The 15,705-nt window shown below is 49.2% G+C and overlaps 1 protein-coding gene across 1 annotated transcript in view; it reads right to left on the bottom strand.

Moving 5' to 3' along the window:
• Positions 1–15,705, bottom strand: part of FLI1 (Fli-1 proto-oncogene, ETS transcription factor) — a 118,932-nt gene that overhangs the window by 31,860 nt on the left and 71,367 nt on the right. The window contains exons 3-4 of the mRNA XM_033204352.1: positions 12,167–12,321; positions 7,469–7,672 (exon numbers count right to left, since the gene is read on the bottom strand). Of these exons, the coding sequence (XP_033060243.1) occupies positions 7,469–7,672; positions 12,167–12,321 (359 nt within the window). The remainder of the gene's footprint in view (positions 1–7,468; positions 7,673–12,166; positions 12,322–15,705) is intronic.

The raw sequence follows: 15,705 nt of genomic DNA, 5'->3' as shown, positions 1-15,705 counted from the left end.
GGCTGGTCTTGAAATGCTGACCTCAGGTGATCTGCCTGCCTTGGCCTCCCAAAGTGCTGGGATTACAGGTGTGAGCCACCACACCCGGCCAAGGAAGAGAATTTTATAAGAATTGTCCAACTGCCTAGAACATGACTGTTAGTTCTAGCTCTGCAGCAGCTCCAGATGAAAACAAGAAGGGGGATGATGGGGGTGGTATTGAGCCCTCTGTATGCCAAAGTGTGGCTATGTGGATGCCATTTTAGAAATGAGACGATCACATGAATGTAACATTCAAGAGCCAGCTACATTTGGTTATTCCATTTTCAAGAATATCAATGACAAAGTAAGGCTGGGACAAGTTCCTGTTAATAGTCGTGAAGCAAAAAATGATGTTTTGGGCAAAGATGGACCACATACTTGACAGTAGTAATAGTGTATTTTTACTGTATCTTTTAAATGTTTAGATGTACAAATACTTGCCATTGTGCTACAGTTGCCTACCATATTCAGTACAATAACATGCTATACAGGTTAGTAAGCTAGGAGCCACAGGCTGTAGCATACAGCCTCAGTGTGTAGTAGGCTATGCCGTGTGGGTTTGTGTAAATACGTTTTGTGATATTCACATGAAGATGAGCTATCCCCATCATGAAGCAAAGCATGACTGCATGTTTATTAAGCAAATGAGAGTTTAAAATTAGACCTGCATCTTATCACTGACTAGCTTTGTGCCCTCCATTGATTTCTCTTATCTCTCTGAGCCACCAGTTTCTCATCTGCAAAACGGGTGAATACCACTTAATGGCATTGTGAAGATTAAATCAAATAATGCATGTAATGTGCTCAGAATGGACCTTGGTTCATAAGTGTTCCATAAATGCTAGCTATGATCATTACTATTTTTACATCCTTTCTCCCACAGATGTCACAATTACATACAATAGTTATACAATAGTTCTCTTTATACATGCATTTACTGAACATTAGTCTTGTCCTCTGATTAAAGTTATGAATGGGTTCTGCTGCAATAAGAAATAATCCGGCACGACTGGAAGGAAGTGAAGAAATGGAGCCAAACGTTCCGAGGGAATACAAAGAAATCCCAGAAGCAGGACCAAGAATGCTTGCCTCTCTGTCCCTGGTGTTCTCTCCCTCAGGCTGAAACCTCACTGCTGGAGCAAATAAAGAAAACTGATGGTCTCGGAGGAGCAAACTGCCTGAGTCATTAGCGCAGATGTAGCCGAAAGCATGAACCTTAGATAAACCACAGTTATTACATTTCCCCCTTGGTGCAAGTTCTTCTTTGGGCACACGTGAATTCCACAGGAAACTCCCAGAAAGCCAAGAGAAAGGGTCATTTGACCTCTCCAAAGCTTGCATGAAATACGTATTTCATGGCAACCTAGGAAGAGGATTTTGCCCTAAAGACTGTTCTTGGTTCAAGTTTCACTCCTAGAAGGAGAGGCTGTCTTCCCCGAGCAGGGGCTGGTTGGGGGCATCTGGCCTCTCACCCAGGGGACCCAGATTCCCTCCTCTTCTCCGATTTCTACTTCATCCGTTCCCCAGGCTCTGTTTTCTTAAGGAACTTGTTCCGAGGCAGGCAGGTCCTCCTGGAGCCCGGCCTCCCTCTCTGCGGCTTTGGACTGCTTTCTCTTGCCCTTGAGGCTCTTTCTGGCCTGACACTGCCACAGGCCTGTGCTGCTGAGCTCCCCGTCCTTCCTGATACCAGCACCTCAGGGTAAACAGGCCACGATGAAGCGGGGGGATGCAATGCGCTCCCAGAACATGCACAGTGTGCCAGACGCTTTCCATCTATTCTCTTACTTAATCCTTGCATAAGCCACGCAGAGCCAGCATTCCCTTATTTCTTTTTACAGATGAGAGGAGCAACAGTCAGTGAAGTCATATCATTTTCCGAGGATCACACAGTCAGAGACTGCAGGAGGCAGGAGCCCCATCCTGGTCTGTCCACAAAACCTGTCCTCAGTCCGACAGACCCCACCGCCTCCAGACTAAATCGTAGAAACAGGCAAAACTCACCTATGGGGCAGGGAGGCAGGGTGGTGGTTAGTTTTGGGAGGAAGTGGTCGTGGGGTGGAGAGAGGGTACAGGGGGCTGAAATTCTACTCCTTGACCTGGGAGGTGCCCATGTAAGTGAGTGGATTCACTTCACGATAATGCCTCAAGTAGCGCACTTAATGATTTTTGCACTTCTGTGTTATACTTCAGTTCAAACCGAAGTACAAGATTTGCCTACTTGGTTATTTGTAAGTTTCTGTATGTGTGTTTGTATGTATATATTTGCATATGGATACGTATGCATGTACGTATATCTATTTATTGGGGCATTTTTGCTCTAAAAAGCATAAGTAGTTCCTGCTGAGAATAGAATGGCCTTCCCAAACTGCAAGCATGGGGAAAAGATCATTTTCCATTCTATGTTTGAGTCCATCTGGTGCGAGAGACAGTACCTGGATCTGAAAGGAGAGGGGAGTGAGCAGTGTGAGGCTTTGCAGGTGTGGGGTAGAACCCCAACAATCACGGTTTCTGCTGCTTCACATTCCCCCAACCTAACCTGCTTTTCATCGGGGACACCTGGGCCAGGGGACACAAGAGTCCCAATGCCAAAGCCTTTGTCTCCTGCTCGCTGTGACCACAGAATTCACCAGTGCCCCCTCACAGCCAGCCTATTGAATCCAGGTCTCCCTTTTCTCTGGGCTGCACTGCTACATCAATAGCTCTGGCTGAGGGTGCGGGAGCGGGAGGGTGTAAGGCTCTGGGCTCTTTAAACAACAATCCTGGCTGACTACTGAGTCCAGGGAAACCTGACCTTTTGTTCAGCTGGAATTCCGTTCTCCTTCACCAGTCAAACCCTGGCCTGGAAGTGATAAGATTGCACCAGCTTAATTGCCCAGACTCAAAACCTCTGCCCGACCATCTGAGGCTGCAGGTAGAAAGACCACAAAACGCAAAATATGTTTTCCATTAAAGTTTAAATTAAAAATGGGAATCAAGATAGGCACCTTTTCTGTGGTCTCCCCGTCGCACAGTATAGTTCATTCTTTTGAGCAGCCACTGTTTGAAGACGCACTTTCTTAGTATTTTTTCCAGGTCAGACCCAGATAGACATACAAAACCAACTTGTTTGTAAAATTTGAAAAAGGCTCTTTTTCTTCCTGCCTCCCCTCCTCCCCAGCAGCCTCGGGGCTCCCAGACATGCGCAAACTCCCCCCAGCGGCCCTGCGCCTGAACTGCCGGCCCCGCGCCCTCCGTTTCTTCGAGGTCCGTCCCCGCCTTGGCAGGAGAAGGGAGAAATCTCGTTCCCGCAGCTGCTGCTGCGAAGGCTCCTCTGCCACAGCGGGTGTGTCTGGGAGAGATACTGGTGGGGCCGACAGTCCGGCCAAGAGAAGGACAAAGTTAGCGTGGTGATAGGTTTGGCTTAATCGGCCTTCTTCCAGGAGCCCACAGGAAAGTTTTTGGAAAGCATTTATCTCTTGGTCCAAATGACAACAGAAAATGCCATGGGGGAAGTGCCCGGGCTGTCCACGTGGAAGGCCGGGAGTGAGGCTGCCTTGCCTGTGTGGCGCAGGCTGGCTTGCCGTCTCCAGGGCCGGGGGGACGTCGGCAGCGCAAGGCCAAGCACTGGGACTCCAGACGCCTGAGTCTTAGACCCCAGGTGCTCTCTCAACTGGCTGGACGCCTTTGAACCAACTTCTGAAGCTGCCTGGGCCTCAGTGGTTTCAGCTTTAAAATGGGTGTTGTAGATAGTCGTCCACAAGGGGGCAACCTTTGTTTCTTTGAAGACAGAGCCTCCCTCTGTCGCCCAGGCCAGAATGCAGTGGTGCAATCTCAGCTCACTGCAGCCTCCCCCTCCCGGATACAAGCGATTCTCCTGCCTTAGCTTCCCGAGTAGCTGAGATTACAGGAGCCCACCACCACGGCTGGCTGATTTTTGTATGTTTAGTAGAGACCAGGTTTCACCACGTTGGCCAGGCTGGTCTCAAACTCCTGGCCTCAGGTGATCCACCCACCTTGGCCTCCCAAAGTGCTGGGATTGACAGGTGTAAACCCTGGAGTTTCCCAGGACCCATGGGAATGACCGCAAGGACCGTGGTCACCCCATCATCATAGTCCTCCTTGCATTTCCTGTGACCGGGGATGGGGGGGTGGAGGGTGGGGGGCGTGTGACACAGCTCCTCTGGCACAGCTGACACGCCCGGGTGTGAAGAACAAACACCTCCCTAGCATGCCTGGCCATCAGACAGGGTCTGTAGGGGCTTAGGAAACTGCTATTTCTTCTCCACCCTGGAAAATATGTTTGCATTTAAAATGTAAAAGTCTAGCTCCCCTCCCAGACCACCAGAATAAATAGTCAAGCACCTTTTGTGAAAATGTAAATTTGATGCCAAAGTTTCTTATCCTATGAAGTTTTCCTTTTTCTAGACTTTCTACTAAAACCCAGAAAGATTAGATCAGAGAAGTGCCACCAACTTGGAGTCTACTGACTTCCAACCAGCCACAGGCTCAGGTCCCCAGTTCTGCTCTATCAACTTCACCCGGCAGCACTTCCTCCACCGGAGTGAAGGATCTCAGCTATTTTCCTTCCATCTCTTGCTAAGGTGGAAATATCTGAGCCCCACCTTCCTCTCCAACAAAAGGACAAGATGACAAAGCACAAAGAATCAGCACCCTCTCCTCTTGCCTTGGCTCATGGCCTCAAATTCTCCACAAGCACTGGCCTTCCTCCTAAGCACAAAACATCCACTGGAAGTCAGTCTGGAAAAACAATAAAGTGTTGGAAGGCTTTAAAAGGGTATAAAGTGCTGGTTGTCACTGGGGAGTTCCCAGCAATCCAGAGCAGAGACAGAGCAGACTCGATCGCCAGCACATGGCCTCCTGCAGGCGCTTAGCAGCCAGCCACCACCTCACGCTATAGGGTCCCCAAGGCTGGAACCCCAAGGTAGACACCAATTAAAAAGCAGCATGAATCTAAAAGCCTTTTCCCTGACAGTGGATCATTTTAAGTCTAGGTTCCTCAAAAGTATATTTCAATACTATGTTGGGGCAAGTTGTTTTTTTTTTTTTTTTTTTTAATTTAACACAACTATTTTAATTTTTTGCTTTCGCAGGCAGACATGGCTTTTCTATCAGTGCACAGACCACTTTATAATGAGCTTTTCCACCCAACATTGTATCCTAAGCACTTCTCATGGTGTTTCCGATAATCATTTTAACGGCAGAACAACTACTTCCCTCCGTGTGGATGTGCTACTGTTAGCCACCATCTTCAACTCTGGATATCCGCCCTGCATGTTCAAATGTCTTCAGCATACAAGCTGGATTCCACCTCATCTCCGCTCTGGAAATATGCTCCACTAATAAGTCCCTTTTGGAAGCCTAACATTTTTATTGATTTGGGGGCATTTTCTGTCTATAAACATTCTTAAAAAGAAAGAAGCGATTCACTTTTTCTTGCCATGCTAACTCCCCCAAAATGCCATCCTCTGCACCTCCACTTCAACCTTGTTATCTGCTCTTCTCCAATAGAAGGTCTCTCCACCAGTGACCACCTTCTCGGGCATTTGTCTCACTTCAGCATCTGTGCTTCCATGGTTTGGTGGCAGGAAATACTAGGGGGACTTGGGCTGTTTATGGACTGGTTAGGGCCCGGGGGTCATATGGCATGAATGGGCTTTCCCCACATGGAGAGAATGCCTTGAACATTCTACCAACGAGGGCATCCACAAAGGAGTCTCAAAGCACTGGACCATTTAACGAACAGTTCAGAGCATGCTGTCTATGCTACTGTTGTCCTCTCTACTCTTGCACATGAAAGAAAGGGCTCAGGGTTCCTGCAAACCCCTGCTGGAATCAGGTTGCTTTGCTGGTCTCTCCTTCTCTTGCTTAACCTCCATGCACCTACCCTGGCCTGCCTAGATCACTGTGGGACTCTGTTCAAAGATCCTTATTTTTAAAAATTCCGCAAACAGTTAAAAGCTGAAAATATGAATTAGAAAATGCTAATCATCCAAAGCTCTGAAAAACTGTGTGGAAAATTGTCCCCGTGTTTGAAATTGTTTCTTGGGCTGACCTCATGTTACAGCAAGACTCAGACATGAGGTAATTGCTCCGGGCCTAACATATACTGCATCATCTACTTTCTCGCACTGGTTACCAGACGCCTCAGAAAGGTGACCAGAGAGCACAGAGGCACCAGTGGAAACTTCCAAAGGCATTTTTTTGATTTTTCATTTCTCCAGCCAGCACATGTTGCCCCTGCCCCATGAGGAACACTGCAGCTGAAGGGGACAGTGGATTCCAAAGACGGGGAGTTAAAGGTCCACCGAATGATGGAGAGCAAACAGAGCTCACCGACCCAGAGCCAGCCAGTCCAGGAAAAGCAGGTCCCAGAGGTGCTCTCTAAGGATCTCAACTTGTGAAGGGGGCTTAAAATCATCAATCCCCTGCCCAAAGCCAAACTCCTGCAAGACTCCCAGCTACCTTGGCCATTCACAACAAATAGCATCTCAAGGCTGCCCTGTCTGTCTTTGCACAGGGCTGTTAGAATGCTCTTACATAGTGCGAGCCCATACCTATGTTCCTGTCATCCTAGCACCATCTTTTCGGGCCCCAGGACAATCCTTCTGTACTTAGGGGTAGCACTGATATACCACCTGGCCTGGATTTCCAGCAAAGTGTTAAGGCTGAGGTTACCAGTGGGACTAAAATAATTCCATTCTTTTGCTCTGTGTATATTTCATATCAAATGAAATTCGTATCAGAATGATGGGCACTTGGTGCTAGATGGGCACTTGGTATTAGAGTACCTCATATTAGATAAATCTCAAACTGCCCGCTTGCTTTCTTAAGCTCACCCTTTCCAAAGCTCTTTTCCTTCTCTTAGCTGTACCAGAAGAAAGTCTCCAGATCCTAACACACCTGCAGCTTTGACTGCTCTTCCTTATCAAGGAAGTGTGCAGATAGCAGCCCTGTCAAATGGGGTTAGGGAGTGCCAGAGTATCCCAAGATTAAGAGGAAGCTAATATGTAAATTATTTTCAAAACCTTAAATCCAGAAGCCTTGAATCTAGAGTTTCCTGGAGGAATTTTAAATAATCACTTAGGAGAACACCAGCCAGGGCACCACCCATCTCTATCTATTTTCAAACTGGAATAGTTTCTGGAAAGGCAGTCTCACGGGAAGAGTGTAACCAGCCTCTGGCAGACGCCCTCCAGGTCACAGCTCTCTATTTTTCTCCGTTCCTTGTTTTACTTCCTTTGACACTTCAGGATTGGGTCTGCCCCTCGCAGGGTCTATAGGAGCCCACGTGACCTTGGCAGTGCTACAGGCCCCACAGTGCTGCTCCCGCAGCATCTGCCCAACATGAACGGGCAGCACTGACTTCCTCTCCCTGGGTTGGCTCCATGGGAAACGAGCAGGCCTTGCCAAGCTTCCTCCCAGCCCCGGGCGCTTGGGTGGTACTTACTTTCCCTGAGGTAACTGAGGTGTGACAACAGCACTTCCGTGTTGTAGAGGGTGGTGGCGCGGAGGAAGTCCTCCTTGTTCATTTTACACAGTTCCTTGCCATCCATGTTCTGGAAAAAGGATGTGTCGATCTCCATCAAGCCGTACTCCTTTATGGCCCATTCCAGCCACTGCCTCACATGCTCCTGTGTCCACAGTGTAGGGTCTGCAGAGGAGAAGATGTTATTAGCAAGGGCTGCAGGTGGGAGAGGCTCCCTGAGAGCCTAGGCATCCTCCCTCAACCCTTGTCCCCCTTTCTCTCCCTTCTCTCTCTCTGGGAAAGCTCCCTTCCAGATGGTCCCCCTGGAACACCCATCTGGCTCCATGGCATCTGGCGCTGCCTGAACCACTTAGCACTCCAGGGAGGTGCTTAGCTGCCTCGCTACGTAGCCTGACAGAGCACTCTTTAAAGTTTTGGAGAGCAGTTGAAACCTTTGCCTGAGAAATGGTGGCATCAAAATGAAAATAAACACAATTTCACAGACCCCGGGACCAATGGCTCTGGAAAGGGGAACCATCTGTATTTTAAGAATATTAGTGATTTCATGAAAGAACACGGATCCCTCAGATGGCCACAGAAAAGAAACAGAGAGAGAGGCTTTTACTGCAATTCCATCTGTGCAGTTGAAAACCCAGTGGTGTTAGTCCTAAACAGAAACCCAATCTAGATTTTCTCCTTTTGATCACAGCTGTGTTGAAATTTCTACCAGGACATCCCCAAAACATTTTTTAGATGTTTAAATACCCAAAGATGAGAGATGGCATCGGGGAGAACCTTTTAGCTCTTGAGTGAACACAGGTAAGGTAACCACTGAGGCCATCTCTGTGGTAGGACACTCATACCTCCTTCTCCTTCTCAATGTGTGTGTGTGTGTGTGTCTGTGTGTGTGTGTCTGCGTGTGTGTGTGTGTTGGGGATGTTGCACTTTCAGCACAAGTGATGAGTTCCAGCAGGTTCACAGTAGGCAGAACTCTTTTATCACTTATCACAGTCTGAAACCCATCTCTTCACTTGGCAACCAATTGTTAGTAGGTCCAATAAACACCTTAAATATCCTCATCATAGAATAAAACGACATGACGCTTGCCTTCAGGAAATACTCATTCCCATGAACCGGTAGGCAAGCACACCACTACTAAGCAATGGATTGTGTGGTGGTGGTTTGAGGACTCATAAGCGGAAGGGAATCGGGAAAATTTGGAGAGTCATGGAAGACTTCCTGGAGGAGGAGAGACTCGGCATTTTATTGTGAGTCAGCCATCAGCCTCCGGCTTCTTATGAGCCTGTTTGATGTAACATATTTATTAGGCAGGAATATCTGTGCTATCCCTCAACCAACTCACCCTCTCATTCTACAGTGTCTGTGAAGGCTCTTGGCAAAGCTGGGAACCAGGATTGAATGACTAGGAGTGGGCGTGGGGAAAGAAGCGAGGCTCACACTTCACAGCTGGGCAGCCAGAGGCAAGTTTCCCAGCACTTTCACACAAGCATGTGCCAGCGGGCCTTGGGCTCTCCATCCCACCTTGGTTTTGTGGGTGAGAATCTGGGTGGAAGGGCCCTAGTCTGCTTTGCAAAGTGCCCAGGCCCTGCCCATGCACGGGAGTTGCGGCTGTATTGTGCTGGAGGTGGAGGAGCTAGCAGAGGGGAAGAGTTAGGAGAGTTTGGGCTCACAGGTCACAGCCTGCTGCTGAATGTCATTCCAACAACCTAATGCCCCGTGAGTAGTGACGGTTCAGATGGTGGGTGCTACGTGCCACCGGCTCCGTGAGCCCTATTTGTACTTACCAAGGAATTCTTTGAATATCCCCATTTTACAGACGAATTGTGGAGTCTTAAAAGGTTAAGTCATTTGCCCAAAGCCCCATCGCTGGAAATATCTGGGCTGGGGTTCCAATAGAAACCATCACAGGACTTCACTAAGTTGAAGAGGTGGATCCCCCGCAAAGCCCCTTTCCTCTTCTCACCATCCCGCTTTACCTCGCCTGTGAGTTACACTGCTCTGATGCCACAAAGCAGAGCCCCTCTAAAGTGTCATTCTGCAAGTATGTATTCCTGTCTCTCAGATACATTTCTTGCTCTTTTACTCTCCAGAAGCAATTAGGCACGGATCATTGGCAAATGGAAATAATTTTGCACCTTTTCAGAATTCTAGAGAAACATATCCTAGGGGAAGTTGGATTATGTAGCATATTATTTCATTCTTCGCTTCTCCCGTTTCCTCACTTTTAGTATCCAAGGCCTCAAGTTCAATTTTATGCCATATATTTTATTTATTTTATTATTTCCTCCCTTGCTTTGGGCTCTGCAACAATGTTATTTCTCTCCCTCTACAGCACAATGAATTATAAATCTTCAACTCTGGATCATGCTAAACTCTTCCAAATGTTATTTCCTGGATGATTTAGTCCTAGTTTCTTCCCATCTGAACATGGAGCTAGTGATTAACTAGGGCCTACATTTATACTTGTCTTTAAATCCCACCATAAATTCAATCAGTTATTCCACTAATATTTTATTGCCTTGATTTGTGGACTTGCCCAAATGAGACTTCCCCTCATGTCCACAGCCTGGCCTGGAGGAAGCCAAAATGTGTGACGATCTAAAAGACCTAGCTGGAGCTAAAATAACGAAGTAAATCCATAGCCTGAGAATTCATTACATGAAGTGCTTTGAAAATCATTTGACATGAACTTGTGCTATTTTCACCATCACTGCTATAGGTAACTTGGCTCACTGAAGCCTGAGCTTTTGCTATTCCTTTTGAAAGCATTTCAACACTGACTGAAGGTTTGGAGGGCTGACATAGCAGTCCGGCCACTTCTGCCCATTTCCCAGATTCCTTCCCCAAAATGACCACCAAAATGAGATGGTGCCAAAGGTTGGTTCAAAGACCATCTCAGATCCCCAAACCCTTCAGTCCCACAAGCTTTCCCTCCCAGGCTGGGAGCTGTTTGGCTGAAGCAGGGGAGTTTGAAACCGTTTGAGTGAAGACCCAGCGAGGCTCAGCTTTGCTTTGGGGTGTACAAAGAGATTCCCACCTGTGAGTTCTGATACGGTTTCATTGTTTGCTTTCGGTGAGGAGGGAGACCACACACCTGGGCTAAACATCACTAGCTGGTCTCCTGTGACAGGTGGTTTAAGTAATGCCATGGAGATAAAGCAATTTACATGGTGCCTGGCACCTAGAAAGCACTCAATAAATGGAAGCGATTCTTCCTCTTCCTTTGTTAGGTCAGATGCTTGTGAAAGAGCAAGCTTAGAATTGCTATAGGAGTCGTTTCTAAGTCCTAAAGGGTACGGAGAAATTCCTGTAGGCCCCACCCCTCTCCTGCCTCACTCTTGCTCACACCTTCTTGAATCTGGCCCAGAGCACAGGGAGGCAGCTGTAATCCCGGGGTACAGTGAGATGCAACTTCCCAGGAGAAACAAACACCGTGGGCCAAGGCAGGAGGCGTCCCTTAAAACTTCTGCCTTTAGACCTACAAGCAGATGCCTTCGGGCTGCCTCAAAGGGATGTCTAACCTTTGACTTCAGATGCAACTACATTTACACTTTTACAAATGGAAGGAGTTTTGCCTCTCTGGTAAAGTTATTTTGGTAAGATCAGGTTTAGTCTCTGCCCTGTAATCCACTTTGCTTAAGATTTGGACGTCCTTGTTCCTTCTACCTGGCACCAGTTCTACACGTGGCAGTTTTTAAACACCCTTTTTGTGCAGGCGGCTGAGCTTGCTCGTGCTAGCTGGGGTGGAGTGTCCAGCCAATGGACTGAAGGCCTGAACAATGATTTTATTTTCTGGGACCCACAGCACCAATACCTAGGGAAAAAGAAGCTATTTTTACCTGATGATATAACTTGTGGCACACATGTTAAGGCACTCCATTAGTTAAATATAGTTCTTTCTATTTTAAAACTGAAAGAACTGGCTGTAATTTTGGAAAGGTAGAACCCGGCAGATGCCGGGAAGTACAAGCCTGGAGGGAAGGACAGGCCTCTGCAGCTGCCCTCCTCACAGGCAGGGATGCCCACATCCAGAGCTCACGGGATTCCTTTGGGTGGAGGCGGCTTTGCCTCTGCTTTCTGAGTAGCCCATCCTTGAGGACCAGGCCGTTGACGTAGAGTTTGTGATGTGGTCTGCTTAAGGGTGGAGCTTCTAGCATCCACACATCAGGTGACATCTAGGATACTGCCTTGGGGGCAGCTAGGAAGTAAGGTAAAATGTGTGGCCTTTTTTTTTTTTTTTTGAGACAGAGTCTCACTCCATCACCCAGGCTGGAGTGCAGTGGTGCGATCTTGGCTCCCTGTAACCTCCGCCTTCCTGGTTAAAGCGAGTCTCCTGCCTCAGCCTCCTGAGTAGCTGGGATTACAGGCGTCCACTACCATGCCTGGCTAATTTTTGTATTATTATTATTATTATTTTAATAGAGATGAGGTTTCATCATGTTGGCTAGGCTGGTCTTGAACTCCTGACAAGTGATTCACCGTCTCAGCCTCTCAAAGTGCTGGGATTAGAGGCGTGAGCCACCACTCCCGGCCCGTGTGCAGCTTTCTCCATGTTGCAATTCCATAGGGAATAGAGTATCCGATAAAGGTTTAGATGCTCCCTGCCCCGAAGAGAGTGGGGAAGTGAATGGCGCCCAGGCAGCCTGGTTCCCGACTTACCTGCAGGGACGATGACTCTCCTCTCATTGGTGGTCATGTTGGGAGGAGGGGGGCCATTCTTCTCGTCCATATAGCTGTTGTAGTTCATGGGGTTGGACTCGCCTCCACCCACCAGCTTGCTGCATTTGCTCACGCTGCAGTCCACCGGAGACTCCCTACAGTGAGAAGAGACAAAGCCCAGGGACCGTCAGCACTGACAGGGCAGCTCGCCCCAGCCTCCGAATCATGAGCCCCAGGGCTCCGATGACGACCATGGAGCCATTGCCCAGCCGCACTTGGTGCCATGACGACGATGATGCCCTCTTTCTATCCTCCATGCTGCCACCAGAGTTTCCTTCAAATCCCAGCCCAGTCCTATAATTACAGTACGTAAAAACTTCTGGCAGCGCCTTAGTGCCCTCAGACCAAGGTCTGAGCTTCTTTGTGTGGCATCGCAGCCCTCCCTGTCTGACTGCAGCTTACATTTTTAGCCTCACTGCCAGGCAACCTAGTCCATGCTCCCAGACACGCCTTCCCCACAGTCCCCCAGCACTTGGTGCCCACCCTGGTTATAAGGACTTGTCACACTGCCTGATTCTTAGCTTGGCCTGTGCCTCCTGACTGCTGAGTTCTTGAGAGGATGGTCATCACTCTTTGTTTAACCCTAATATTCTTACATAGGAGGTGAGCAGCAAATGCTTTCTCAGTGAGTGATTTCTATTGTACCTAGAGAAGTTTAATGCATTTCTCATACACTGTTATACTCGAATTTCCCAATAAACCCCCAAGATAGGCACAGCAAGGGTTACTATCTCCTTTTCATGGTTAATGAAATCGAGACAGGGCTGTCTGGCTCAGAGTCACACAGCTAGTCAAGGTGGAAACAGGACTCAGGTCTTCTGTGTTAAGCTTCACTATCAAGCACACATGCAAAAGAGCTGGTTGCTACTTGGAGAAGGAATGGAATCCAGGAACTTCCACCTGATGGAGAGGTGGTGGCCCTGTGGCATTTTGCAGCCCTGACCCCAAGCTCACCATGGAGCAGTATGGACATTCACAAGGGAGAAAGCAGATCATCCAACTTAGCCTAGAACTATAGAACTTGATCAGCACCTGGTATTTTGCAGCACTGGTGATTGGACAGCTGTCTGGAGGGGTGACGTCCCACCCATGGCCACCTGGTGTCCTAAAGCAGGCTGGCAAACACAGTCTGCATGCCCCCCAGCCCAGCATGACACACCTCCAGCATACTTGGGGGAGGTGCCACTCTGTCACACCCAGTGCCCGCTGCTCAGCCACTCCAGCAGCAGCAGGACCAACGGAGATGATGGGAAGGCCAAGGAGAAGCTGTAACCGCCGTTATACTGAGCAGGAAGCATTGGTTCTGGCAGCCTGGGAGACAGCCAGTTCTCTCAAAAGCTCCAAACCAGGCCTTCAGACCAAGGAGTTCAGATAAGGTTCAGATTACAGCCTTCCAACTCTAGGCCGCATAACCTCTCCGGACGTTCCAAAGGCCTGGCCACTGTTCTCCATCCCCTGCCAGGGGCAGGAATGGACCACAGCGAGGCCTTGAGGAGCAGGGCCATGCCAGATAGGGACCCACCCATCCCACAAGCAGGGACGGCAGTCACTAACCCAGAAGAAGGGAGATCAGCCCAGGGCTTCCTGAGACCCAGGCAGGGCGGGGAGGCCTGAGCACATTCAATAAAGAAAATTAAATGAATTTGTTTCTTAATCTGAAAGGAAAAAAATATTGAAGATCACTTATCATAGCTGGGAGATAAATGCTCCACTGAGATATTAGAAGTCAGATGGTAATTTTTTCCTGATGTCTTATAGAGGGAACATGGGCTGAAAATGAAAATAAGATGTATAACTCACACATGTTAGAATTTAAGGTTTTACTATTCGCCTACTGTTTTTCCAGGCAGAGAACCAAGAACCAGCCGTCAGAGTCCCAGAATGCTGAAGGTTTAACATCCCCATGGCAGTGGAGGGGAGGCAGTAGCACATCAGGGCTTTTCACCAGCGTTTGGCCTTTTGGCTTCAGCTGCGGAAGGACCTGGCCTGAGATGAAGCAGTCCCAGTCAGACCCTGGTGCCTGCATCTGAGCTGAACTCCGGCTGGAGTGCACTGGGTCCCCTCACCCGCCCTGGGGCTAACTGCAGGCACACACTCGCACACATGCATGCACATGTGCACACACACTCCAACACAGAACACATGTGCACAAAACTCCACCCACATGTATGCACACACGTCAATAGAGAACACATGTGCACACAGATGCATACTTCCATGCATGCACACACTTCAACACACATGCACAGACATGCACTGTACACATTCCAACACGGAACACACATACTTCACCACATGGAAGCACACATTTCAACATAGAGAACGTGCACACACACACGTACACTTCATCCGCACACACACGCATAGCTATTGCACACACATGCATACACATTACACACACACACTCACACGCACGGCCTGGCAGCCTTTCCCTGCATCCTTGTCAGTTGTGAAACAGTCCACGTGCTGCAGAAGTTTGAAGGATTCAGTTGGCCGGCAACCAAGTAGCAAGGTTTTCACTGGCGGGCGGCCTCTGTGGGAGAGGTGGCTCCACACTGCATGCTCTTCCCTTGGAGGACGCCCAGAGCAAGAGGGCAGAGGGCCGGGGCAGGGGTCTTTCGGGAAGGAGAACGACAGCAGGGGGCAGGGGATGGTGGGACAGGAGGGCACACTCCACGGGCTCCTCCCCTTTGTGGACGGTGGAGAGACGATTTTTGGAAAAATTCTCTTCCACATCAGCCGGGCCCCTGGGGATTTCTGAGTTAAAAACTGACCTCTTGCTGTGCAGAGAAGTCAGCACCTCAGGACTCACTGAAACAGAATGAGCCTTTAGGGTTATGGCCATGTACAGTAGGCACAGGTGGCAGGGCTGGTCCCAGGTGCCAGGGATGGAGAAAATAAATGTGAAAAGCTGAAAGAAACATTTCCCCAAACCTGCCTAACATATGACCTTGTAAGGAGAGGAGCCACGGACACCTAAACGAAGGGAAAGTGGACGCAGAGGAGGAGGGGTCTCTCTTGCTGGGGTGGCCGCCGTCACTCATTCCCTGAGCAGAACCTCCTCATTCACTGACCCATAGACGTTCTCCCAGTTCCGCTTCCCTCCTCCTCTCTCCCTCCCCCCGGCCCTGTGCACACACCTGCTCCCCAGCTGGACAGGTGATCACTTTGGGCCCTCGCCTGCCAGGGTGTTTCTCCTCTGGAAAAAGGCCCTGTCCTCGGTGCCAGGCTTCTGCACTAGGACCTGTAGGCCGGTGTCCTTAGGGAGAAGGGCTGGCACCATCCTGGTTCCCCACACTTGCCCAGCTGGCCCTCCTCCCACTGCTCAGGGAGAGAAAGAAGGAAAGCCATACCTCGCCCGCTCGCCTGCCAGACCTCTCTCCATTCTTGCAGCTCCCAAGCACCGTGCCTCCTCCAGCCAGCGCAAGCCCTGCGTGCGGCCATGGGGCTCCACGGCTGCCACTCAGGGTGGGTACAGG

The sequence above is a fragment of the Trachypithecus francoisi genome, unplaced genomic scaffold (assembly GCF_009764315.1).
Source record: "Trachypithecus francoisi isolate TF-2019V2 unplaced genomic scaffold, Tfra_2.0 Lachesis_group8, whole genome shotgun sequence".
In the NCBI taxonomy this organism is placed as follows: domain Eukaryota; kingdom Metazoa; phylum Chordata; class Mammalia; order Primates; family Cercopithecidae; genus Trachypithecus; species Trachypithecus francoisi.
This window is presented reverse-complemented; position numbering and strand designations above follow the sequence as displayed.